The 26,172-nt window shown below is 65.4% G+C and overlaps 3 protein-coding genes across 3 annotated transcripts in view; 2 read left to right on the top strand and 1 right to left on the bottom strand.

Moving 5' to 3' along the window:
• Positions 1 to 6,267, bottom strand: part of RBM6 (RNA binding motif protein 6) — a 44,620-nt gene extending 38,353 nt beyond the window's left edge. Inside the window, exons 1-4 of the mRNA XM_088527332.1 lie at positions 6,182 to 6,267; positions 4,050 to 4,159; positions 1,073 to 2,411; positions 168 to 257 (exon numbers count right to left, since the gene is read on the bottom strand). Coding sequence (XP_088383458.1) covers positions 168 to 257; positions 1,073 to 2,411; positions 4,050 to 4,093 — 1,473 coding nt within the window. The 5' untranslated portion in view covers positions 4,094 to 4,159; positions 6,182 to 6,267. The remainder of the gene's footprint in view (positions 1 to 167; positions 258 to 1,072; positions 2,412 to 4,049; positions 4,160 to 6,181) is intronic.
• A 1,717-nt stretch (positions 6,268 to 7,984) lies between these two features.
• Positions 7,985 to 10,766, top strand: MON1A (MON1 vesicular trafficking associated A). Its single transcript, XM_088527325.1, has 5 exons — positions 7,985 to 8,123; positions 8,336 to 8,806; positions 9,062 to 9,827; positions 9,957 to 10,104; positions 10,607 to 10,766. Exons 1-5 carry the CDS (start codon positions 7,997 to 7,999, stop codon positions 10,745 to 10,747), a joined length of 1,653 nt encoding a protein of 550 aa, XP_088383451.1. The 5' UTR covers positions 7,985 to 7,996; the 3' UTR covers positions 10,748 to 10,766.
• A 2,650-nt stretch (positions 10,767 to 13,416) lies between these two features.
• Positions 13,417 to 21,783, top strand: MST1R (macrophage stimulating 1 receptor). The gene is made up of 20 exons (XM_088526860.1): positions 13,417 to 14,643; positions 16,584 to 16,772; positions 16,861 to 16,986; positions 17,083 to 17,253; positions 17,693 to 17,862; positions 18,029 to 18,203; positions 18,288 to 18,433; positions 18,556 to 18,717; positions 18,819 to 18,912; positions 19,026 to 19,253; positions 19,379 to 19,525; positions 19,607 to 19,763; positions 19,856 to 19,948; positions 20,040 to 20,249; positions 20,336 to 20,416; positions 20,505 to 20,686; positions 20,851 to 20,960; positions 21,073 to 21,238; positions 21,322 to 21,458; positions 21,531 to 21,783. Exons 1-20 carry the CDS (start codon positions 13,417 to 13,419, stop codon positions 21,781 to 21,783), a joined length of 4,224 nt encoding a protein of 1,407 aa, XP_088382986.1.
• The last annotated feature ends 4,389 nt before the right edge of the window (positions 21,784 to 26,172 follow it).

Below are 26,172 nucleotides of genomic sequence, written 5' to 3'. Positions count from 1 at the left end.
CACTGCTAGACTCCCAGAAAAGCAGAATAAACAGATAAAAACAACAGATTACGTGAACTTCAATCTCTGGGCTCAAAAACAGTAAGTTTAGAAATGCTTTTGATAGAGGTTTTGGTAACTCTTAACAGATTTTGGACCAAAAAAAAGGAAAGAAAAATCCCCCTTACATCATCCTTTGTGGCAGTCTCAGGCACTCCTCCGAGCCGAATGAGCTTGCTTGGCTTCACGTACTTGGGGCAGGTCCGGTAATCTTGGTCCTTGAGTTCACAGAAGCAAGACAGTTTTTTTTTTTTTTTTTTTTTTTTTTTTTTTTTTTTTTTACAAATGAGACATGCGAGCTCAGAGTCAAGCCATAATAAATAAAACACGGCATAATTCAAGGGCCAGGGTCAATAAGCACAACAGCCTGAAGGCTCTCAGGGTATCTGGCTACCAGCTACACAACTTGGGTTAACTCACGAGTGCCAAAAGGCTGCTCTTGCCCTGGGTCATGGAGATCTCCCAGGCTTTTAGAGCAAGACAATCAAACAGGCCTTGCAGAACTGGGAGATTCAAATTCATTGGAGTTTATTAATTTAGCAGTTACCAGCTTCAGTTTTTGAAGTTAAACAACACAGGAGAGATAAAGCACATATGGGAACAGCGATACTGCTCTGTGTGGCTCCATCTAACTCAGTATCTCATTTCCAGTAGCCCAACACAGCCTATAAACAGATACCCAGAGAAGAAAAGAAGAACAGAATAAGTTCTTCTCCATGTACTTCCTCCACGACATCCTCCCTTTGTCCAGACATTTGAAACTCGGGGACTTCCTAAACCAAAGGTACTTCTATGCGTTTAGCAATCCTCAATTGCTAAATTGCATTTTCGAAAGAGAGTATTTCTGAGAGGGAAGGAGGGCACACTAAAAAGACCTGGAGCATGAGGATGAGCTCAGAGAAGGACAGTGATTTAGGAGAAAATTCGAGAGATGAAATATGAATAGAAGACTCCTTCCTTTCCAGCTCCTTCCGTTCTTTTTTCCCCCCCAAACACAGGTTTAACAGAAACAGGGACTCACAAAGGCACCTACCTGAAGGCTCTTACAGAGCCTAGAATCTTTGCTGGGTTTTCCTTCTGAGAAGGACTTGCCATGTTCATAATCAAACATCTGCTGTCCCGGCAGCCGGTGATCCACATCGCGATACTCGATGTTTCGGTAGTCCGTGTCTTGCCTTCCAAGGAAATCCAGGTCACCTTCACCCTTTAACCCAAGATCAGAATCGGATCTTTGCTGCTCTCCCCCAGAAAGCTGCTGCTGCTGCTTGTTAGCAAAGCTCTGAGGCTGCTGCTCCTCTTGGTCCTGAAGAGTAGGACGAGGCCCACGGCTATTTTGGAAATTGTGTGAAGCGTCGTCTTCAAGACCCATTCCAAGGGATTCCTCTTCTCTGGCTGGTGTCTCCGAATGTTGAAATTCTCCTTTTTGGCTACCAAAGGGAGCTCTATCTAGACAAAGCGCAGGGTCCTCTCTCTTGCTGGTGCTTAAACCAGAGCCCTCTCTTTCCGCTAAAGGTAGAGCGGGTTGGTTGCGCCTAAAGTCTACAAGGTTTTGATCCACAGGAGGCATTTCCCTATCTGAAAAGTCCATAGGAGGAGGCACATCTCTGCTCCTAAAATCCTGATCGGATCGGGATCTGTTCCTATTTCTGAAGTCTGATGATGGTGCATTTCTGTTTCTGAAGTCCAAATCAGAGGAACCCACACCCCTAAAGTCCAAATCAGGTACGTCCCTATTTCTGAAGTCTGAGTAAGGGGGCTCTCTGCCCCTGTAGTCTAACTCGGACACATCTCTGGCCCTGAAGTCTGAGTGAGAACCATCTCGGCCTCTGAAGTCCAGATCAAAAGACCCTCTTCCCCTGAAGTCTGATGGAGGCTCATCCCTGCCCCTGTAATCCATGTTATGCACTTCCCTATCCCTGTAGTTCACGCGGAACGTCTCCCTGTTCCTATAGTCCACTGAAGGGACATCCCCACCCCTGAAGTCCATGGGGGGCCCTTCCCTTTCCCGGTAGTCTCCAGAGTACATATCCCTGCCCCTGAACTCGGACGAGGGTGGCTCCCTACCTCTGAAATCCAACTGCGAATCCTCTCTGCTCTGGAAGTCAGGAGGTGGGTAATCTCTGCTCCTGAAATCACGGGGCCCCTCCCCACCTCTGTAGTCACTACGTGGTCCATCTCTAGCTCCAAAGCTGAAAGAAGGTTCCTCTCTGTTGGCAAACTGAGGATTGAGGAGGCCTGCGAGTGCCTGGATATCAAAAGGAAGTGATTCTCTGCCAGAGAAGTTGCCAGAGTGTCTTTCTTGAGCAAGACTATCAAGGGAAGGAGGATATTCCCTGTTCCACCCGGGAGCAAACCTTTCTTCTTGGCTCCCACTGTAGAAATAAAGACAGTATTATTCATAACGTGCTTAGAGTCTGCAATCTACACAGCAGCACAATCTTCTCTAAACTTTTATAGAGTTGTGTAACAGTCTAAGATCCGCAGAAGATATTGATGTTTGGCAGTTTAAGATGAGGCAGCATACGACAGATGTGAGAAAGTAAACTTGGGTGCTCCCATTTCAGCACAATTTCCAGAAGCACTCAACAGGGAATACCTGCAATATTAATGGGTTAATGATGGTAGCAATCCACATAGTCCTGCACTGCGCACAGCTCTGCAGCTGCTCACGGTTCCACCGACTGGTGTTTTGGGTTGTTATCCCCACCAGCACAAGCCTGTAAGGAACCACTTGAGTTCAAGTTCTCTGGGTGCTATCACAGACTTAGCCCATCGCCATGGAGCAAAGGAAACCACACGTGCTCTATCAACACACTACACAGGTTCATACGTATTCCCTGGCGCTGGAATCGAGACCTTCAAGGTCTAGATTTAGAGAACCATCGCTTCTGACTTTGGGGATGCCTGGCAGGAATGTGTCAACCACCCGAGTTCAAGAGGAGCCTCTGCTTGTGCCTGCAGCCTGGCTGCCCACACAGAGGTTACGCTCAGCGCGCATTCAAGTACGAGATCCCATGAGCTCTGCACAGCAAAACTTCAGAGGCTTCTTCCTGGGATAGTTTCTCAGAACCCAGTGAATTATTTTGGAGATGGAGCTACCCGACTTTGCAGCTGAATGCAACTCCGATAAATTTGTTAAAAAAAAAAAAAAATCATGGAATAATATCAACACCTTTCAAAATAAGCCTAAAATCAACTCTAGCCAGTAAGTGTTTTGTTAGCAACTACAGCGAGCCAAGTTCTTGAGTTTCTCCACACAGACTGCTCACCCGCAAAATGCAAGGTGACATTTGCAATGCTAATCAAACTGCCTCCAGATTTATTGCCCTGAAATGCCCCTATTTCTGCACTATAAAAAAATAGCGATTAAAACCTAGTTCAAGGTTAGGAGTGCCCACGCAGCACAGTAAAAGAATGATGCCAGGAAAACAAATTTAAGCAATAGCAGAGCAGCGTTACTGATATCACAAATGGGGATCATTTTCATCAGTACTGTTGAGACAGATTCTAGAGGCTACTGGCTTTTCTAATGCAATTGTCATCAGGAAAATGTTGTGTGTGTGTGTATATATATATACAAATATATACACATATATATATATGTTGGATATAAGTCTTTAGAACAGTTCCAGTGACGCTCACAAATGTCTTTTGAAGTAACCCAGCCAAGAACATTGGGGCCTGATGGTCTAACTCTCCATTAAATCTGAATAAAAGCAATCATCGTGGGTGAAGAGAATCAACATTCGAGTATTAGGAACTTCTTGCAGGTCTTAACAGCACCCAAACCATAAGCCAGGGCATGGCAACACCTTGGCTTGTAACAGCCAAACTAAGTAACCCTAGAAAAGGGGTGAGGAAAAGGAAGAGAAACACTAAAAGCAGCTAAAAATGAAACAAAGAAAAGAACAGCCCGCCCAGAGGAAGATGTGCAGATATATTAAGAGACATTTCCTGTTGCTTATTGTGTTTAAGAACGTTACTGAAGCAAAGTCTCCACTCATGCTTACCGATATGACCCCATTCTGTTGCCTTGCCGATGGTCTCCCCACATTTTTCTTCTTTCTGGTAGGCTTCCAGAAATTGAGAATTCACACTACGAACACCAAGACAGCAAAATCTGTTGAATAAACACCCAGAAAAATAAGCCAAGAAAAATACATCCCATAAGAAAAGCACCAATAATTGGGAAAAAGAGTATGGGGGACATCCAAGCTGCACAAACACACACCACAACATTCGGGTCTGAGCACGGAGAAAGGCAACAGTTAAAGCTGTGCCAATCTGTAAGCGACAAGCAGCTTCTGAAATGAGACTGTCAGCATGGGTGGGCAAACAATTCCCTGTTTGCTTTTGATTAACGTGGAGCTTTCCAACACACGGCGCCGTCTACCGCTGTCTGCAGCCCGACTCGAAAGGCGAGAACGCCGCGACGCACAAACGAGGACTGTCCCCCAACAACAGTTGGTGATTAATGCTTAACCCAAACTGTTTCTTTTTTGCCAAAAGCTCTTTGCTGTTTAAGGAAACTATCAGCATTAGGGTCTATTACGCTTACTTTGCCCTCAAAGAGTAGCTAGATAACAGGGTACATTCTGCCAATAAATCACGACGGTGACTGTTCTCCTTGCTCGAGTTGAGCAGTGCTGCTAACACGAGCATCAGTGCAGAATACAGAATTTCTGGAATTTCTCCCACCTCCTCTCCCCAAGGGAGAAGGTAAGGACTTCCTGGCCACTGGAGCTTGGGTGGGAAGTGCTCCTGTCTTCCTCAGGAAAATGGCTGCAGCAAAGTGTAAAACAAAATGATGGAGCCAGAGACTGATCATCTCAGAAACGGAATTTAATGTCCCATATTAGTCCATGGACAACAATATCCACTGCAGCTCTGCTCCGAGAGAACAACAGCAGATTTATCCCAAGGACAGTGATGGAGGAGAAGACTATTAGTGACTAGCGATGACATAAGGGGTCACCTCACACTTCTGAGTCAGTCAGGACTCCCAAAACACCAACCCACTCCTGTCCCGATGCCATCCAGCACACTGGCCCCTACCCACACGTTCAGGGAGCTCCTGTCGTCACTCGAGAAGTGACCTAAACCCCTTGGGGACCAAATTCCAGCCCGTGCGCCCACGGGCAGCCACCGCCTGCAGAAGCCAACAGCCCCGCGCTACTGCAAGACCCAGAACTCCACGTTTGACACGCGGACACCATGTGCCTCAACAGGTAACGCGACAGCCTGTCCTCCCAAGGCAGCGCTGCAAGCAGGTCGGCGGGCAGCCGACGTGCCAGGGAGCCCGGGCACTCGCTGGGGAGCCAACGCAGGCAGCCACGGGCAGCCCGTTCCTCACAACGGGGTTTCCTAAAGCAGCAGGTTCCTACACCTGCACAGACGGCTGCTCCCTGGCTATTCCCGCAGCACCCACACCCCCTGTGAACTCTCCTCACACATCGGGCAAGCCCAATCCGCAGTTTTCGCCAAATGGAGCCGGAGCAGCAAATATCCGCCTGTCTCCAGGGCTTTTCTCCACATGCCCAGTGTTTTTTAATTCCCGTTCATAGATATGGATCTAGGAACTAAAACAGCCACCCGGCGGGCACCATGCAAGCGGCAGAGCCACGGGCTGCCCCTGTCACCTCCAAACCTGCTGCTCCGTGTTCTTCCCTTTGGCATTTCCTCCCCCGCTCCGCTTTGCACCAAGCCAAGCGGCTCCTCTTCAGGAAGACCCCGTAACCCCCGCCAGCCCGGAGCCCCGGGACGCAATGCCCAGCTCTGAGGCGGCGGCGGGGGGCCCGGGCCCGGCGCAGAGCGGCCGGGCGGCGCCATCCGCCCGGCAGGAGGCCGCGCGCCCACAACGGGGCGGCGAACGCGGCCCAAACGCTGCCGCGCGCCGAGGGCTCGTCCGCGCCCCGGCAGCCGCCGCTTCGTGTCCCTCCTCCCCTCGCGGCCGCGGCACAAAGGGTGCCCCGGGGGGCCGCCCGCAGCCGCGGGGCAGGGCCGGGCCGGAGGCAGTTCCCGCCGCGAGGCAGGGGCCCCGGCGCCGGCCCGGCGAGGCCGAACGCGCGGGCCGGGCCCCGGCCGCGCCGCCAGGGCGCTCCCGGCCCCGCTCCCGGCCCACGGGCGGCCCCAGCGGCCTCACCTCGACGCCGCCGCCGCCGCCCCGGGCCTGAAGAGGGGACCGGAACTTCCGGCACGAAGCTCCCCCGTTCCCGCGGCCCGCCCGCCGCCGCCGCGCGCTGCACTGTGGGAAACGGCGCCGCCCCCGCGCTACTACAACTCCCGGCATGCCCCGCGCCACGCCGCCCACCGCCCGCACCGCGCTCCCCACAGTGCTCCGCGCGGGGGGGCTGGGGGGGGCGCCCCGGGGCACGCCGGGACATGTAGTCGCGGCCCCGAGACCCCGGCGGCTGCGGGCGGCCCGGGGCGGAGCGGGAGCTGCCCCGAGCGCCCGCTCGGCCGCGCCCCCGCGACTGCCGGGGTCCCTCGGGGACGGGCCGTGCCGCGGGGAGGGAGGGCCGCGCCGCGCCGGCCACGGGCCCTGTGTCGCGTTATCCCCCCTGCCACAACGTTCCCTCTGGCACGACAGCCCCTCCGTCGTGACATCCTCTCCGTCACGACAGCCCCTCTGTCGCGATATTCCCGCCATCGCGGTGTACCCTCCGCCACAATATCCCCCCGTCACGACACCCCCCATCACGACATCTCCTCCCCGCCCCGCTCCCACGACACCCCCCGTCGCGCCGCGCTCCTGCGGGGCCGGGGCCGCGCGGGCGGCGCCGACTACAGCGCCCAGGATTCCGCGGGGCCGGCGCCGCCGGGGCCCGGCCGCGGGGAGGAGAAGCGGCTGGAAGCGCCTGCCCGGCCGCGGCCCCGCAGCGCCGCGATGCCCGCGGCCCCCGAGCGCGCCGGGCCGGGCGCGCAGCGGCCCGAGCGCTGCCCCTGAGCCGCCGCCCGCGCCCGCAGCGGCGACAGCCACCAAGGTCGGTGCCCCCGCGTCCCGCCCAGCCCGCGCCGCGGCCCGGGGGCGGCCTCCCGGCACCGCGCCGGGAACCGGCACCGGCGGTCCCGGTGTCCCCGCGCGTAGGGACCGCGTCCCGCCGTGCGGAGCCGCGCTCGGCTCTCCGGGGAGCCCCCCCGGGGCCGCCGCGCAGGGCGAGCGCTGCGGGCACCGGGGTCTCCGCGGGGACCGCGGCCCCCCGCGTCCCGGTCCTGCTCCGCCGCGGAGCCGCCCTCGGGGACACGGCGGCGGGGAAGGGGCCGGCGGGCCCGCCGCGCCCGCCCTTGGGCCCTGAGCGATTACAGGGAATTAGGGCGGCCCCGCGAGCAGGAGCCACGCGGAGGGGCCGGGCGAGGGCAGGGCGCTAATCCCCGGCCTGGCAGCGCGTCCCGGGCGGGAGCAGCGGCTGGCGCGTCCCGGTGCCCGCACTCCGGCCTTCCCGCTTCTGCTTCCGCTTCCCCGCCGTGAGTTGCTGACCGGGTGCCCGAGCGCGTCTCGGACGCTGCCCGGGTCACAGCGACGTCGTCACCGGGAGGACGTTCCCGCCTGGGCCTGGCAGGTCGTTCCGCGGCCGCCTTATCCGAGGCTTCTTGCACAAATCCGCCCTTGGCAAACAGGAGGCCTCCTGGCTCCATGCAGAGCTCGGAGCCGTGCGGGCCCAGCTCCAGTGGGACACCAGGGAATCGGGCAGCGCCCTGGGTGGCTCTCCCAGCGCTTAGGAGGACATTGGGCACTCTGGAAGGGACAGCGAGCGGCACAGCACGTTCCCAGGGCCGCGGGAGGGAGGAAATCCTGCTGGATTAGAACAGCTTTTCCTGCCGGCTCGCCAGGAGCTTTGTGCTCCCTGCTGAGCCAGCGGGATCAGCCCAAGGAGCCGCTCCGAGGGCAGCGTTTTGGGGTCTCCTTTCGCGGGCGGCGTGTGACGGTGCCGGTCACCCGCAGGCGCTGCCCCGAGGAATGGCTGCGGATGTCCACAAGAAGAAAGGCTGGGAAGTGCCCAACGGATCCCTGGCGCCGGGAGATGGGCAGCACACCGAGCGGGCCGAGAGCCCCACGCCGGGGCTGGCGCAGGGCACGGAGCCGGGTAAGGCGTCCTCAGGGCTTCGTGGGGAGAACCGCGTCCCGCGTGGGGCTGCGCGCGCCGGGGCGGCTCCCAGGCGGCAGGACGGGCACCCTCGGGTACCCCGGCTGGTTGGGGAGGTCCCTCCCTGTGTCCGTCCATCCCTTTTACGTCCCGTGCCCGGCCTCGCGCTGGCAGAGCGGGCGGGCGGTCGCTGCAGGGCCCGTTGTCCGCAGGGGCGGGCCAGGAGGGCGCCATGTTCGTGCACACGCGCTCCTACGAGGACCTGACGAGCCCCGAGGAGGCCGGCGCGGCGGCGCGGAGCCCCGAGGAGCGGCCGGGGGAGCCGCCGCCGCAGCCCAGCAGCATGGAGCAGATCAGCAAGGACTTCAGCGAGCTGAGCACGCAGCTCACGGGCATGGCCCTCGACCTGGACGAGGAGATGCGGCGCAGCAAGGAGGGCCGGCTGGAGCCGGCGCCGCCGGCCGCCCGCCGCGACTCGGTGCTCTCAGCCAAGGAGGAGGAGGACGTCACCATGGACGCCTGGCGCATGCACCGCAAGCACGTGTTCGTGCTGAGCGAGGCGGGCAAGCCGGTGTACTCGCGCTACGGCTCCGAGGAGGCCCTCTCCAGCACCATGGGCGTCATGATGGCCCTCGTGTCCTTCCTGGAGGCCGAGAAAAACGCCATCCGCTCCATCCACGCAGGTACCGCACGGGGGGCCGCTGGGGGCGAGTGGGACCGGGGGCCATCGCAGCCAGCCCTGGCCTGCGTCACCTGGGGCTCACCCGGCAGGGCCAACGTGTTGTCCTTGGCCCAGCAGGCAGCACGGGGAGCCTGGCCCGCTGCCAGGGCGCCCGTGTTGGATGCACCTGGGGCAGAGAGGCTGCTGGGAGGAGGCGAGAGCCGGGCTGCAGCGGGGGCACAGATTACAGGTCTCTTCCACACGTCCCTCCAAGCAGATGGCTACAAGGTGGTCTTCGTGCGGAGGAGCCCACTGGTGCTGGTGGCGGTGGCGCGGACCCGGCAGTCAGAGCAGGAGATCGCCCATGAGCTGCTCTACATCTACTACCAGATCCTGAGCCTGCTCACCTGGACCCAGCTCAACCACATCTTCCAGCAGAAGCAGAACTACGACCTGCGCAGGTTGCTCGCCGGCTCCGAGCGCATCACCGACAACCTCCTCGATCTCATGGCCCACGACCCCAGCTTCCTGATGGGCGCCGTGCGCTGTCTGCCGCTGGCCGCCAGCGTCAGGGACGCTGTGAGCACCAGCCTCCAGCAGGCCAAGGCCAAGAGCCTCGTCTTCTCCATCCTCCTGTCGGGGAACCAGCTGGTGTCCCTCGTCAGGAAGAAGGATCAGTTCCTCCACCCCATCGACCTCCATCTCCTCTTCAACCTCATCAGCTCCTCCTCCTCCTTCCGGGAGGGTGAAGCCTGGACTCCCATCTGCCTCCCCAAGTTCAACTCCAGCGGCTTCTTCCATGCGCACATCTCCTACCTGGAGCAGGAGATGGACCTGTGCCTCCTGCTGGTCTCCACCGACCGTGAGGACTTCTTCACCGTCTCCGACTGCAAGCGGCGCTTCCAGGAGCGCCTGCGGCGCCGGGGGGTCCAGCACGCTCTGCAGGAGGCCCTGCGCACCCCTTTCTACAGCGTGGCCCAGGTGGGCATCCCTGACCTCCGCCACTTCATCTACAAGTCCAAGAGCTCGGGACTCTTCACCAGGTGAGGCGGCCGGCACAGCGCCGGCCAGGGAAGGCCACCCCACGCCTGCCGAGGCCTCGGGGCGCAGGGTGAACCCCCTCCGCCGGTGCCCGTCTCTGGGGGTGCTAACAGGGCGCCGTGTTCCCGCAGCCCCGAGATCGAGGCGCCCTACGTGCGGGAGGAGGAGAAGGAGAGGCTCTTGGGGCTCTACCAGTACCTCCACAGCCGCGCTCACAACTCCTCGCGCCCCCTGAAGAACATCTACTTCACAGGCCCCCGCGAAAACCTCCTGGCTTGGGTAAGGGCCATCCCCAGGGCCGTGCCAGCGGTCCCCGGCCACGCGGCGGGCACCGTGCGGCGCCAGCGGGAGGTCCGCGGGCCTCCTGCGGAAGCAGACGTGGGATGGGGTTCGGGTGATGCCGTCCGCTCTGGTCCTGCGCGGCGGAACAGGAGGACAGGACGTGGCGCCCGCACTCTGGTCCCTGGGGTGGCCTCCCCAGTCTGTGTGGCCCTTTGAGGGTCAGGTCCCTGTGCCAGGGCATGCTGGAGTGGGAGGTGGGACCCGTGGCCCCGAGGGCTGGGACACTGCTGCTGTGAACCACCCGAAGTGACAGGAAACCTGCACCGGGGCCACCCTTGTTGCCCCAAGGGGTGGCGAATAGAGCAAGACAGGCGCTTGGTGCCACCTGCTCAGGGTGCCCCCTGTCTCCATCCCCATAGCCTGTGCGGGGGAAGGGGCAGTGCCAGGCCCATGTAGGGCACAGACCTGGGCCCAACTTGTGCCCTTCTCCCCTGCCCAGGTGACCAGCGCCTTCGAGCTCTACATCTGCTACAGTCCCCTGGGCACCAAGGCTGGCGCCATCAGCGCCGTCAACAAGCTCATGAAGTGGATCCGCAAGGAGGAGGACCGGCTCTTCATCCTGGCGCCCCAGACGTACTGACACATGGTGCCAGGCGGGGGGACCCCGCCGAGCCAGGGCAGCCCGGGCCGTGCCCGATCCCCCTCGTGAGCACGGGGGAGAGGGCACCGAGTGACCACGGGAGAAGCCGCCCATGGGACGGCAAAACCTCGGCTATTAGAGATGGGGGGATGTGGCAGTGCTGGGGGGGCCCGGCGCTGCCAGCGCTGCTATTGCCGTGTCCCTGAGCTCCGCGGAGCCCTGGCGGGACAGGCTGCCACGCTCGGGTCGTCTTCGTGGACGGCGGCTCGGCCTGCACCCAGCTGCGGCCGTGTAGCCCCGCGGGGGCACCAGGCAGCCCCAGCGAGACTCAGGGTAGCGGGATGCCCGCTGGGGTGCCCGTGCGCTCTGCAGGGCTGCCCCCGGCACGAGGCCGGGACCCCAAGGGGCAGCTCGAGCGCAGCCCCGCGGCGACCCCGCTGGCACGGGGCCATGGCGCCGCCTTCTCCTCGGGGCGGCAGCACGGAGCCAGCCGCGAGCCCCTGCGCTGGGCACTCGCCGCGAGCCGGGCACGGCCCCGCGGCGCAGGGACGGGCGGCCCTGCCGGGGCGCCCCGCGCTTCCAGGCGGCCGTTCGAGGAGCGGCGCTGCGGGAGCCGGGAAGGAGCAGGCAGGGCTCGCGTGGGGCCCCGGGCGCCCGCGGCGCTGCTCCTGCCGCGCTGTGATTGCTTGTCTTTGCTCATAAACATTATCCGGACCCCAGCTCGCTTCGTGTCGCCTGCGTGTCCATCCGCATGGAGAGGGCCAGATGGGCCAGCGGAGAGGCCCTATGGGCACCAGGCTCCAGCTCCCCGCCCCCAGCTCTCCTCCCATCCCCTCTTCCTGATAAAAGGAGCATGTGGGAGCCTGACAGAGCCACCCGCCGTGGTGGCGCCTGGCGGGTCCCTGCAATCCAACTGCAGGGACCTGGCGGGACCTTTGCCATCCAGCTCCAGTCACGCGAAGGGCTGGTAAAGCCCCCAGAGAGCAAAGCCAAGGAGTGACACAAGGAAAATGGGGACCCTGACAGCAGGGGGAGCCATGAAAGGCTCCAGACAGGTGGGACAGGGCCAGCTCGTGTCGCAAGGAGACGGAGGAAAGAGGCGGTTGGGCAAGGCGAGCAGCCGTGGGGCCTTGCACAATGCGGGCAGGAGCTCGGCGAGGCGACGAGGGCAGTGGGGAGCAAAGGGGAGCCCGTTTTCGGCGTGCTTCACCCCGCCTCGAAGCAGCCGGGGGAGCCCAGAGGAACGCAGCCCTACCCGTCCTCATCGCAGCGCAGCCTGCGGGGGCCAGGCGGCGCGACCGCAGCTGGGACATGGGGCAGGAGCAAGGATCAGCTCTGGGAAGCACCAAGCCCAGTCTGGAAGCAGGACACCCGCAGGGCCAGGAGCCTGCGGCCGGCGCGTGCCGGGGCCCACAGCGGTGCTGCAATCTCCCCTCGAAAGCTGAGCCTGCCTGGAAATGAGTCGCCAGGCAGCTGACAGCTCAGGCGGCTTCAGGGAAGCGGTGATTTCACGGGCCCGGGTGTCGTCAGGCCCTGCCGGCTGTGACCATGAGCTGGGGGCTGCGGCAGAGGGGCCCTAAGGTGCCAAGGAGCCTGAGGCCCCTGCGCCGGCACCACCGCTGCTGGCAGCCGGGGCAGAGGGTGCGAGTGCTGGGGACACGTGGATGCTGCTGGTGGCAGGATGTGCAGCTCAAGGTGGCGGGTGGCAGGACACAGTGTGGCCATGGGACCTCGACACCGCAGACCTGCAGGCGCTCAGTCCCCTGTGGGACTGGAGCACCCTGTGCCCCTCCCGGGTACCCCGTGTCCCTCCCGGGCAACCCATGCGGGGCCCGGGGGGCACTAAGTGCCCCACGTCCCGCCGTGTCCCCCGGGCCCAGCATCCCCCAGTCCCTCCCACGCCCTTGGGGAGCGGCCGGGCGCGCCCGGCCCTCGGGCAGCCCCGCGCCGGGCCCGGCCCAGCCCGCCCCGCTCCGCCCCGGCCCGGCCCGCCCCGGCCCTGCCCGCGGCCCCGCGCCCGCCTCTCCCCGGCCCGGCCCGGCCCGCAGCGGAGCGGAACGGAACGGAACGGCCCGGAGCGGCCACGGAGCGCCCGGTGAGTGCCCGGCTCGGGGCGGTTCGGCTCGGCGCGGTTCCGTTCGGCTCGGCTCGGCGCGGCTTGGCACAGCCTGTTACGGCGCGTGCCGGGACGCTGCCGCCCACGGGCAGAGGGATGCGGGCGGGAGCGGCCGGGCACGGAGACGGGGGGCTCGTCACCCCGCCGCGGTGCCCGGAGTGCCGCCCGGGGTGGCCGCCCTTGTCCCGCGGCGTCCTTGGTGTCCCTTTTCCCGGGGGCGGCAGGCAGCGCTCGCTCCCCCTCCGCAGGCCCCGGCAGTTGAGCTTTTCGGGAAGAGGTTCCGCGCGACTGCCTCTCCCACCGCCTCCGGCTGCGGCTGGGACCCAGCCGAGAGGCCACGGTGCCCGCGGTGCTGGGGCTCGGCCGGGACCTGCGCCCACGTGTCCCTCCTCGGCGCCCCACGCTCCCGTCCTCACCTGGATAAACTTCCTCCAGGATAAACTTCCTCCCTCATTTTGGCAGATATGATGGTGACTCCCCCGCGGGGCAGCCTGGAGCCACTGGGTGCCAAGTGCCGGCACTAACCCTGGGCTGCCCAGAGCTCCTCTGGACCATGGGACTGTCCCTGCGTGCCCACTGCTTCTTCCTGGTGCTGGCCCTGGCCCCGCTGCCCGCCGGCGCCTGGCAGTGCCCCCGCATCCCCTTCAGCTCCACCAGGAACTTCTCCGTCGCTTACCCGCTGCCGGGCCTCGACGCCGGCAGCCCCGTGCAGAACGTCGCCGTCTTCACCGACTCGGCTGGGGCGGCCGCCATCTTTGTAGTCGTCCGCAATCGCATCCTGGTGGCCAGCCCTGAGCTGCAGCTCCGCTCTGTCCTCGTCACTGGCCCCGTGGGCAGCACCCGCTGCGAGATCTGCAGCCTGTGCCCGGCGGCGGGGGACGCGCCGGGCCTCGTCGACACCGACAACGTTATCCTGCAGCTTGACCCCCTCGAGCCGTGGCTCTACAGCTGCGGTACGTCCCGGCACGGCCTGTGCTACCAGCACGAGCTGGAGGTGCACGATGGTGAGGTGGTGATTGCGGCCACGCGCTGCCTCTTCTCCGCCGGGCGCAACGGCCCCGCAGGCTGCCCGGACTGCGTGGCCAGCCCCTTGGGGACCAGCGCCACCGTGGTGGCCGACCGCTACGCCTCCTTCTTCTACCTGGCCTCCACCATCAACAGCAGCGTTGCAGCGCGCTACAGCCCCCAGTCGGTGTCCATCCGCAGGCTGAAGGCCACCTTGGATGGCTTCGCGGACGGCCACCACTCGCTCACGGTGCTGCCGGCCTTCCAGGACTCCTACCCCATCCATTACGTGCACTCCTTCAGCGACGGCGACTACGTCTACTTCTTAACAGTGCAGCGTGAGAGCCTCCTCTCTAGGAGCTACCACACGCGGCTGGCCCGCCTGAGCACCCAGGAGCACGACCTGCGCCGCTACCGCGAGCTCGTTCTTGACTGCCGCTACGAGTCGAAGCGGAGGCGGCGGCGCAACACCGAGGCCGGGGCCGAGCGCGACGTGGCCTACAACGTGCTGCAAGCGGCTCACGCTGCCCGCCCCGGCGCCCGGCTGGCCCGCGACCTCAGCATCAACACCACAGAGCTGGTGCTCTTTGGCGCCTTTGCCGAGAGCCGGCCGGAGAGTCGGGTGCCACAGGAGTACTCAGCCGTGTGCGCCTTCCCCCTCCGCCTGCTCAACCGGGCCATCGAACACGGCATGGACAAGTGCTGCGGGCTCAGCGCACGGCCGCTGCCGCGCGGGCTCGGCTTCTACCAGCCCGAGGAGTACTGCCCGCACAACGTGAGTCCCGCGCGGCACCGCGCCGCCTTCGCCCTGCGCCTGCTGTGGGAGGCAGCGAAGGGGCAGGAGGAGGTGGCATTTGGCAGCCAAGTGCGTTTGATCTGGGGGCAGGGAGTTAGGTCAATTTTTACCCCCCAGAAAGAGGAAATTTGGCTCAATGTAATGAAATGACCTTTGGAAAATGGGTAGGGATGTTCGATTTAGGGGTAGGATTGCAAAAAGGCTGGATGGTCCAAAAGCTCCTCTGCACCCAAGCCTGAGAGGAGAGGAAGGGCACGACCTGGCCAGCTTAGTTGTGTCCCCACTGGTGGGCGTCGCGGTCACTGCTTTAGGGGCCCTGGCGTCTCGGTGCCTCGAGGTTCGCAGGGCCTGGATGCAGTCGGGGGCCCCAGGAAACGCTCGACAAACTGGGTGTTTCCCAGCTGGGGCTGAGGTGAAAGGAACCACTGTGGCGGTGCCGAGCGCGGTGAGTCAACGCCGCGCGCCGCCTGCCCGCCGGGGACAGGCGCTCTCCCCTCACCCGGCCTCGGCCATGCCACTGAGCGCGGCGCCCCTTGTTGCTGCCACCCCGCCGCAGCGCGGGCCGCGTGTCCCCGAGCACAGCCACCCTTGTCCCCGCGCTGGCGAAGGGCGGAAGGCGCCTGCCGCCAGCTCGCCTCCGCCTCGCCGATAACCCCGCGCCAGCTCCGCTTGACTTCTGGCAGCTCCAGAGTCCAAAAGTCTCCTTGCTCCACGGGCGGCTTCGATGACGCCGTGCTCCCCCGGCAGATCCGGGAGCCTTGGGACACTGATTAACCCGTTTCCCTGCTGCTTTGCAGGCCGGGACAGATACGGGGCAGTCCCAGTCTTGCTGTTGTCTATAGCGTGAACGCAGCTGCGCAGGCTGCAGGTGCTGGGCACAGGGCCCTGGTGGAGCCGTCCCCCGGGCGGATGCCGAGCTCTGGGGGTGTCTGGGGGTGTTTGGCATGGGCAGCGAGCCAGATCCAGTCTTGGCTCCGTGCTGGATGGATGTGTCCACCCAAGGAGGGGGGACGCCATGAGGACATCTCTCACTCCCAGGGCCCCCTTGGCCCGCGTCCCTCCTGCTCTTTCCGGCCACCCTCTTGAGCTTGTTTATGCGTGAGGGCCGCGAGGGAGATGGGAGCGTCCAGAGCGCTGCGCCGGGCCTTGCCATGGGCTCGAGTCCCGCTGGGGCCGGCGTGACGGGACGCCCGCTGGGCCGCTCGCAGGGCTGCCCCGAGGGCCGGGCCTGGACTGGGCGCGCGGGGGCACCAAGCCTTTCCGCCCGCCGGGGATTGCCCGCCCGGCCCCGGGGCTGCTGCTTTCTCGCAGCCGCCGGGAAACCGCAGGCGGAAGCACCGTGAGTCACCAAGGTTTGTCACCCGGCCGCTGCCACCGCGAGTCCTGTGTCCCGGGGGGGGCCCCCCTCGGGGGGAGGATCCCGAGTAAAGGAGGCACCCGGGAGCCCCCTCGTAGACGGGGCCGGGCCCCGCCAGCCCTGGGCTTGTCGCGGCCAGTCCCTGCGGGCGCCGTGCCTGGGCTGGTGCGGTGACTCGCAGATGAGCCATTCCCACCGCTCCCTTCTCCGCAGCAGAGCGGGCTGCCCCGGCTTGCCGGGCTCTGCCGGAGGGTCGGAAAGCAGCGGGAGCGGCCGGAGCTCCTCCGCCTGCCACCGGCGCAGGGCCCAGCTCCTGTCCCAGGGATCCCAAGATCCCTGAGGACTGGCGGGAGCAACAGGTCCAGTGCACAAGCACCTGCCACCCCCAACCACAGGCTCAGCTCCCTGGTGGCCCTCAAGCTCCTCATCAGCTCCCACGGCGCTTGGGTGGCTTCGGTTGGGTCCCGCTTCTAGGGACGGGCATGTGTTGGCTGTGCGGGCGCTGTGCACCTCGCAGGGCGTCGCGTGGGGCCACCTTTGAGGCCTTTTGTGCTCGCCGCAGGTGAACCTCTCGGCGCCCGTGGTGAACACCAGCTGCTGGGACCAGCCCACCCTGGTCCCAGCGACCTCCCACAAGGTGGACCTCTTCAACGGGCGCCTGGCCGGTGTCCTCCTCACCTCCATCCTCGTCACAGCGCTTGGCGACGTCACCGTGGCCCACCTGGGCACGGCTGAGGGCCGCGTCCTGCAGGTAGCCGTCCCCGCGCGCCGCCCATGTGCAGGGCCCGCGTCGGTCTCCTCACGCCGCCGCTCAGCACGGTGCTCCATCCCCTCCGCAGATGGTGCTTCAGCGCTCCAGCTCCTTCGTGGTCACCTTGGCCAACTTCTCCTTGGCTGAACGGTGGCCGGTGCAGCGCGCCGTGGGGCTGCAGGGGCACTCACTGCTCCTCGCCAGCGGTGACAAGGTGGGAGAAGGCGCCGGGCGCGAGGTTTCCCGCCGCCGCCGGGCGCTGCCGCTCTGTGGCACGTGCCTCTGCTGGCCTCGGCTCTCTGTCCCCCAGGTGTGGCGCGTCAACGTCACTGGCCCGGGCTGCCGCCACTTCTCCACGTGCCAGCGCTGCCTGCGCGCCGAGCGCTTCATGGGCTGCGGCTGGTGCGGCGCCACGTGCACGCGCCGCGAGGAGTGCGCGAGCCGCTGGGTCCAGGACCGCTGCCCGCCCGTCCTCACCGACGTAGGTCTGCGCCGGCTGCCGCAGCCCCGGCGCGATGGGGGCCCGAGCTCCTGCTCGAGGGGTCCTGGGCAGGCGGTGCAGAGGGGCCCCGGCGTTGGCGGTTGGGCAACCCGCTCAGAGCAGGACTGCGTTAAACCCCTGGCTTCAATCTGGCCAGACTCCCTCCTCCTGGGGACGTGTCCTTATATCCCCCCAAGGAAGGAGCGTGACCCCAGGTCCAGCCTGGCCTGTGGTCTCTGGCTGTGCTGGGAAGGGAAGAGCTGGGCTCTGTCGTCACCTTCTGGCTCCATCCACCACCACTGCAGCTGCTCTTGGAGCAGCTGTAGCTGCGTTTATGTCCCCTGCAGCTGGGCTGAGCCCCCCCTGGCTCTCTGTGGTGGCCGTGGCCCCATTTCGGGGGGACAGCGTGCACGGTGCGACGTGTCCGCCTCTCCCGCAGTTCCACCCCCGGAGCGCCCCGCTGCGCGGCCACACGCGGCTCACGCTCTGCGGCACCACCTTCCGCTCCCGCCTGGACCCCGACGCTCCCACCAGTGCCGCCGGCACCTACCGGGTGACCGTGGGACAGCGGCCGTGCGAGGTGCTGCCGGATGAGAGCAGGAGCTCCAGGTGGGACGCGCCTGAGGACGGGAACATGGGATGTGCCTGAGGCTGGCACTGCCATCTCGGGGCCCCTGTCCCACAGCAGGGGGCCCTTGTGGTGGCGGGGTGCATGGGCCTGTTTTTGGGAGCGGGTTTGGGGACAGAACACGCTGACCCGCGCCCATGCCCGCAGGCAGGCGCCCACATCGCGCCGCAAGGACTTCGTGGAGGTGCTGGTGTGCGCGCTGGAGCCGGGCGGCGCGGCGGCGCCGGGGCCGGCCCATGTGGTGCTCAGCGTCGAGGAGCCTGCAGGGCCCGTGAGCTTCCGCGTCAGCGGCTCCGCCGCCCTCGGCGGCTTCACCTTCGTGGTAGGGGCCCACATGGCTGGCGGCGGGTGGCAGCACCGTGGCCGTGGCCGTGCCGCCCGCCGCCACCGCTGCCTCTGCGCCCAGGTGCCCAATGTGAGCTCTGTGCACCCCCCGTTCGGCCCGCGCGGCGGCGGCACCACCATCACCGTCCGCGGTGGCAACCTCACGGCGGGCAGCAGCTGGCGGGTGACGCTCAACGGCACCGAGTGCCCCTTGGCCGAGCAGCCCAGGTAGAGCCCCCCGTGCCGACCAGGGGATGCAGCAGTGTGTGCCCGGCCTGCCGCAAGGGAACGCACTGGGCACCCCCATGCCAGCGCCGCGCTGTCCCCGGCCACCGCTGCTGTGTCCCCAGCCAGGGCGACGGGGCGATCCGGTGCATAGCTCCCCCTGCCCAGGGCCTCGGCGTGGCCCCCGTGCTCCTGTGGATCGACGACGAGCAGTTCCCGGCTCCGGAGCCCTTCCAGTACCGTCCCGACCCCTCCGTGTCGGGCATCGCCCCCAACTGCAGCTATGAGTGAGCGCGTGGGCGCCCGTCCCTGGGGCACCCTGGCCCCGTCCTGCAGGGCCGGGTGGGAGGCTGCGGCGCGCAGGGCCCTGAGCGCTGCCCTCCTGCAGGGGCTCCACGCTTACGCTCTTTGGGGACCACCTGGACTCCGTGTACCAGGCCAAGATCCGCTTTGAAGCCAGCGGTGTGAAGACCGAAGCCCAGGTGAGAGCCGGGACGTTGCGATGCCGCGGTGGGGACAAGCAGCCATCCTGTGGCTCTGATGGCCCGGGACAGCCCTGGGCGCTCCAGCGGTGGCAGCAGCCTCTTGCCTCCAGGTGTGCCAGACCCCGGGGGCACCCGACCGGCTGCTGTGCCCGAGCCCGGCCTTCCCCTTCGAGAACAAGGTGGAGACGGCGCCCGGCAACCTGAGCGTGCTGCTGGACGGCGCCGCCGGCCGCTGGCTCTTCCGCCTGCGCTACTACCCCCGGCCCGAGATCTTCCCCTTCGAGCACGAGGACAGGCGGTACCGCCTGAAACCCGGCGACGATGAGATCGAGATCCACGTAGGTGGCAGAGCAGCGCGCGGGCACGCGCGGGCCGCCGGCGTGGGCGCGGGAAGGCGATGGGGCCGAGCAGAACCATGGGCCCCGCGCGGGGACCTCGGTGTAAGGGCGGTCTCTCCACGCAGCAATTCGGGCTGGACGCCCTGGCCACCTGCATGAACATCACCATGACGGTGGCGGGCCACGACTGCCACCCCAACGTGCTCAAAAATGAGGTGACCTGCCGGCTGCCCAAGGAGCTGCAGCTGCCCCTGGCCGAGGCTCCCGTGCAGGTAGGTGCCGAGCAGCCCCCGTGGCCTCGTCGGTCCCTCCGTGGTGGCCCTGTGGCCCGCTGAGCCCGCCGCTCCCTCCAGATCTGCGTCAACGGTGCCTGCCAGGACCTGGGCTTTGTGCTGTCCACTTCCCCGCCAGACTTCATGGCCAACATCATCCTGGGCACCTGCGTCACCTTCCTGGCCTTTGGTGTGCTGCTGTTCGCGCTGCTGAAATGGAAGTGGAAGAAGAAGAGGGGTGAGTGTCCGACGCTTCCCCCGGCGCCGCCGCCCTGCTCCAGCACTGCCAGCGTGCGAGCGCCCTGCGGGGGCCTGTGCCTGTGCCCGCAGGGACGGAAAACCTGGAGCTGCTGGTGAGCCCGGGCAGGACGGAGCACCCCACCACCGTCCAGCGCCCCGGCGTCGACTACCGGGAGGTGCTGGGTACGCGGGGCCGGCGGGAGGGCAGAGCGGCCGGCCCGGCGCACGGGCGCCTCCAGCTCTGACGGGCTCCTCCGCCTGCTCCCCCCGGCAGTGGTGCCCATAGCCCCCAGCCCCGGCCGGGCCGGTCCCCCTGCCCACTTTGCCAGCACCGGCGCCGCGGCTGGCGGCTCCCCCGTGCCCCTGCTCAGGGCCACGTCCTGCTGCCTCGAGGACCTGCGGCCGGAGCTGCTGGAGGAGGTGAAGGACATCCTCATCCCCGAGGAACGGCTCGTCACCCACCGGCACCAGGTCATCGGCAAAGGTGAGCACCCCGCACCCAAGGGTGCCCAGGCGCCTTGCACCCCCTCGCACGGGATATCCACTAAGCCACCCAGGTGTCTCCCACAGGGCACTTTGGCAGCGTGTACCATGGCACGTACACGGACCCGCTGCTGGGAGCGCTTCACTGCGCCGTCAAGTCCCTGCACCGTGAGTAGCACCCACCTCCTCTGCGCCTCGTCTGCCCCCAAGGCGGCCGTCCCGGCGCGCGGAGCCCCACGGCTTCACCCCTTGCCAGGCATCACGGACGTGGAGGAGGTGGAGGAGTTCCTGCGCGAGGGCATCCTCATGAAGAGCTTCCACCACCCCCAAGTTCTGTCGCTCATCGGCGTCTGCCTGCCCCGCCGGGGGCTGCCCCTCGTTGTGCTGCCCTACATGCGCCACGGGGACCTGCGGCACTTCATCCGCGCCGAGGAGCGGGTAGGGCTCCCCAGGGTGCCCGTGGGCACGCGGGCACTGCTGGTGGAGCGGGACAACGGCCGCGGCGGGGCTGGGGAGGAGACGGGGCCTAGGCTGGGTGCAGGTGACATGGGGACAGCGATCTCGCCCCACTAACTGCCACGGCTCCCTCCCCGCGCTGGCAGATCCCCACAGTGAAGGACCTCATCGGCTTCGGGCTGCAGGTGGCTCTGGGTATGGAGTACCTGGCCCAGAAGAAGTTCGTGCACAGGGATCTGGCTGCCAGGAACTGCATGTGCGTGTGGCTGCGGCTCCACAGCCCCCTCCGCTCGAGGGGTCACCCCTGCGGCCTCGTCTTGCCCCGTCCCAACCAGCGGGTCCCCGCTGAGCCGGGCTCTGGTCCGCAGGCTGGACGAGACGTTCACGGTGAAGGTGGCCGACTTTGGGCTGGCGCGGGACGTCTTCGACAAGGAGTACTACAGCATCCGGCAGCACCGGCACGCCAAGCTGCCCGTCAAGTGGATGGCCCTGGAGAGCCTGCAGACGCAGAAGTTCACCACCAAGTCGGACGTGGTAAGCGTGCCGGGAAGCCCGCGCGGCGCCGCTGGCATCTCCTGGTGCGCGTGGCTGCACTGCTCACTCCGCTTCCCTCCCAGTGGTCCTTCGGGGTGCTCATGTGGGAGCTGCTGACGCGAGGGGCATCGCCGTACCCCGAGGTGGACCCTTACGACATCACCCGCTACCTGCTGCGCGGGAGGCGGCTGCCGCAGCCCGAGTCCTGCCCCGACGTGCTGTGAGTGGGCTGCGCGGTGGGGGGACGCCGGCGTCCCGGTGCAGGGCTGGCGCTGATGGGGCTGTCGGGCAGGTACGCGGTGATGCTGAGCTGCTGGGCCCCCACGCCTGAGGAGAGACCCACCTTCTCCATGCTGGTGGCCGAACTGGAGCGCATCCTGGCCTCCCTCGAGGGCCAGCGCTACGTCAACCTGGATGTCACCTATGTGAACCTGGAGCGCGGCCCTCCCTTCCCTCCCGCGGCTTGTGCCCACGGGCAGCTGGCTGCCAGCGAGGATGAGGAGGACGATGAAGAGGAGGAGGAAGAGGACGTGGCTGAGTGCTAAGGGGAGTGCTCCGCACTCCTGCACTCCTGGCTGCAGGGTGCTCTCGCAGTAGGATGGACACTGGCATGTGGCTGGCTGCTGTGGGACATGCTCCCAATGGGATGGAGGCCGGGGCACAGCTGGGCACTCTGGGTCGCTCTCCCTATGGGATGGAGGCCGGGGCACAGCTGGGTGCTGGAGGGCACTGCCCCAATGGGGCAAGCGCTGGGGCAGGGCTGGGTGCCGTGGGGCCCTCTCCCCAGGGCTCACACCAACACCCTGCTGGGGGCTCTGGCACCCTCAGGCTTGGTCCCGCACTGGCCAGGAGCCGTGGGGCTCAGCCCCACAGCAGCCGGGTGCCCTGGGGCTCCCACGCTCGCCCCTCTGCTGGCAGGACTGTGCCGTGGGGCCCCGGGCTTGGCCCCACGCTGGCTGCGCTGGGCCACGGCAGCACCCGCTGCAGCCCTGGGGGCACCCGTGGGTGCTGGGGACGCCGTGGGGCTCAGCAGTGCTTGGTCCCTCCAGGCAGACCCGTCCTGTGCAGATCGCTCGCAGGACACCCATGCGCTGTACGTAGTCGGCGTTTACTCTGAGTCACTCATAAAGCCCTAATTATATTTTTTCCAAGCCTGTGCGCAGTGTTTCTGGCCGCGGCCGTTCTGGCGTCCCCTGTTTCTTACGCCGCGGGTGCTCCCTGGCTCTGGGATCCCGTGTGCCCCCCTTGGCGGGGGGCGGGCGGGAAGGGTGACGCTGGTGGCACCGCACCATTCCCGTGCCAGCCACGGGAGGGCACTTGCAGACCGGCGCTGGCGCTGCCGCCCCTGGGGCTCAGCCCTGGGCAAGCAGCCCAGGGGCGCCCGTGGGACCCCGCTGTCCCGGGGGCCCAGGGAAAAGCGTTTCCCCCCTTGCAAGGCTCCCTCCTTGCCCCTGGGTCCCTGCGCCGCGCGGCAGGGCCATGACGTGCGGGTGATGCCAAACTGCACGGGGGGCTGAGCCCCGCGGGCTGCCGTGGCCACAAGTGCCACCGGCTCGGCCGCTGCCTGCGCAGGCTCACGGCCGCCACCTTGGATAAGCGCGTCTCCTTGGATAAGAACCTTTCAAACAGCTTCATCAGCGGCTAAATACAGCCCCGGCGGCTCCCTGCTAGCCAGGGGATCTGCTCGACGCAGTCACGCCGGGCGCTGGTCCCCGTGCCGTTTGCAACACGTGCGCTCTGCACAAGCCTCCCCTCGCACCCGCAGCCTGGGCCCCGTGCTCCAGCATCCCCAGGCCCCTCAGAGAGGGACACGGAGCTCCCACAAGCTCCGCTGCCCTGATCCAGGGTCTGGGAAGCCCAAGGTCCGGCTCTCCAGCAAGGGTGGATCTAGTTTTGCAGCGTGTGGTGGGGCAGGACCTTGGCCATGGTGTGGGGTCAGCGGATCCCATGGGGGATCATGGTGCCCCTGGAATTGTGGTGCCCAGGCCACGGGATCCTGGTGGCCAAGCAGGTTGCTGTGCCCAGGGTATGAGATGATGGTGCCCATGGCGCTGCAGCGCCCAGGGAGTCGTGGTGTCCCTAGCATCACGGTGCCCAGGGCATGGGGGTTGCAGTGCTCAGGGGGTTGCAGCGCGCAGGCCAGGGGATCACAGTTCCCCTTGGCTTATGGTGCTCACGGGACTGCAGTGTCTGTGGGGTTGCAGTGCTCCCGGCATCATGGTGCCCAGGGCATGGAACAGAGGTGCCTGTGGGGTTATGATGCCCAGGTCATAGGATCGTGATGCCTATGCGATCATGGTGCACAGAACGCAGGATCATGGAGCCTGTGGCATCGCAGCGTCTACGGAGTTGTGATGCCCAGGGCATGGGATTGTGGTGCTCATAGCGTTGTGTTCCCAGAGCACAGGATTTCCCATGGGAGCACGTAGGAACCCCATGCCCAGGGCCTGCGGTACCCAGGCGTGAGCTGCTCAGTTTGCTCTGCAGCCCCTTCCCAGCTGCCCAGTCCCAGTCCAGGTTCCTTTCCTGGGTCTCCTCCCTGCGCAGTGCTGGTGGAGAGTAGCCACCTTCCTTTCCACCCATGCACGAGGGTCTCTTCATATCCAGAGCCTGATGACTTGGTGCAAATGCCCAGGGGAATGTGGCTGAGAAACCAGGTGAGCTGCGGAAACCAACCTCACGGCTCCTTTCGCTTGTGGTGGTGGAAAATGGCACGTTTCCGATGAGATCTCCCAACGGGAAGGTCTGGTAACGCTGGGACACATTTCCAGCCTGAGCTCCAGCAATGGGGTGGGAAAAAATCTCCCGGGAGACACTTGGGATGAGACACGGGAAGCGAGGAGGGGGATGGCGGCAGGTGTCATCCCTTCGGACAGCTTCCCAAAGCTCTGGGGCCGGCTTTGCTGCCTCACTGCTGGCCACGTGGCCACGGGCGAGCGGGAGAAGCTCTGGGCAAGCCCAGGACATTCTTGGGGGCGCCATGGTGCCCCCCCACCGAGGTCCACGCGCTGGTGCCGGAGCGAATCCCGGCGCCTGGGCCACGAGGGCGCCACGGGCGCCTCTGCGGGTGGTGAGTGCCGCAGGCTCCCGCGGCCGGCCCGGCCGGTTCCGACCTGCAGCCGGTTCTTGCTTTAAATAAAATCTTGGCGGCTCATTAAGTGGCGCCGGACCCCGGAGAGCTGTCAGCTCCCATCAGGGGAGCTGTCCGTCTCCGCCGGGCGCTCCACACCGGCACGGCTCCCAGCTCCCAGCTTTTTTTAGCTCCGGCACCCTGGCCCAGCAGCCCGGTGCGGGGCTCGGGCCGGAGGGTGGGCGCGAGCCGCGGCGGGGACGCTGCGGGACACGCCCCGGGCCCGGATTTCGGGACTCGCCCCCCAGTGCATCCCCAAGGCCGTTCGGGAGCGGGGCGAGCAGCCAAGGGCTCCCCGAGTTGCTGTGGCAACGGGAAGCGGCCTCGCGCGCCGCGCGGGCACCGGGGGCTGAATCAGGAGTGCCGGCGGCTCCTGAAGCGGGAGCGGGAGGCCCGGTGCTCCCGGCTGGCGTGGAGGGAGGGCTGAGCGCAGGGACGCTCGCATGGACGGGGCACGGACGGGCTCTGCGTGCAGGCTGGCACACGAGGGCCACACCGGTGTGTGTGGGCAGCCTGGGCGGCCCCCACTCTGGCACCGCTCCAGACGGGGCTTTCGGTGCCCCCTTTTTGAGCCACGCAAGTCCAAATTGTTTGAAGCCAGACGAGACCGTTATCCTGACAGGCAGTGCGAGGGCCTCCGCGCTGAGCTGCCTTCCTCCCCCCAACTCCAAAAATGCCTGCGGAGATGACAGATTTCTTCCTAACAAGCATTTATCCTGCCCTAATTACACTGCAGGCGATGAGGAGCAAACGCCCCGTGTTTAAAGGCAGGGGCTGCTGAGCGGCCGCCCCCGCCACCCCGCGTGCCCGGCGCCCTGCGGCAGAGCCACCGACCTGGTGGCTGAGGGACACCCCGCGCCGGGGACCCGCGGCAGCCCTAAATGTTTCATTCGGGGAAAGTGCTGCCATTAGCGGGGATGAATTATTGAAACCGGGCGCGATCTATAAAGCATGAGGGGCCGCGCGGGGTGGCCGTCCCCGCCGCCGCTCGGGGGGTGCCGCGGCAGCTCCCTTGTGGCCACCGGCAGCGGAGGGCGCGCGGGTTTTCAGCAGGCCCTGGGGAAGGAGCCATGGGGCCGTGGCACTGCCGCAGGTGCGCCCGGCCTGCCCCACTTCCACCTTCGCGGCGGCCCGGAGCGAAGCTGAATCGGAGACGGGCAAAATTGTGCCAAATCAGCGTTTGAGCCGAGAGCCGGGCGCTGGCGTCAAGCAGCCCCGCAACAGAGAGAAGGAGAAAACAGTCAAAGCGGAGCTGTTTTTAGCCTCTGCTCAAACGCTCGGGAACAGGCGTGAAGAGAGGCCTCCCGTCTGGAGCAGCAGGCTCGGCGGCGCAGGGCCATTTTTAGCAAGGAGCAAGTTTTGCTAATGATGCCTGCAAGAGGCTCGGCAGCGAGGCGTGCGGGGCTGCGCTGAGCCCGCTCCGTGCCGGCGCGGCCACAGAGCCCGCGCGCTCCGCCGGGCCCGCGACGGGCGCGACGGGACACGCGAACGGCCGGTCCCGTCCCAACATGCCCACGCCGACCCTTGCTAGCCGTACTCGAGGGTACCCGGCCCTGCCCAAGGTCCCCCTGCACCCACACGTGGCTTTGCCAGCCCACGGGGAGCTCTGTCAGCCCAGAAGAAGCTTTGCTAACCTGTGGGAAGCTTTGCTGACCCAAAGGAGTTCTGCTGGCTCAGAAGGAGTTTTGCTGGCCCACGGAGAGCTTTGCTGGCCCAGAAGAGCTTTGCTGGTCTCCAGAAGGAGTTTTGCTGGCCCAGAAGGAGTTCTGCTGGCCTATGGGGAGTTCTGCTGGCCCAGAGCGAG

This window comes from Tinamus guttatus, unplaced genomic scaffold (genome assembly GCF_059628265.1).
Source record: "Tinamus guttatus ecotype Peru unplaced genomic scaffold, ASM5962826v1 Tinamus_guttatus_pri_ptg000026l, whole genome shotgun sequence".
NCBI classification, from domain to species: domain Eukaryota; kingdom Metazoa; phylum Chordata; class Aves; order Tinamiformes; family Tinamidae; genus Tinamus; species Tinamus guttatus.
Note: the sequence above shows the minus strand (reverse complement) of the source record. Positions and strands in the feature narration are given on the sequence as shown.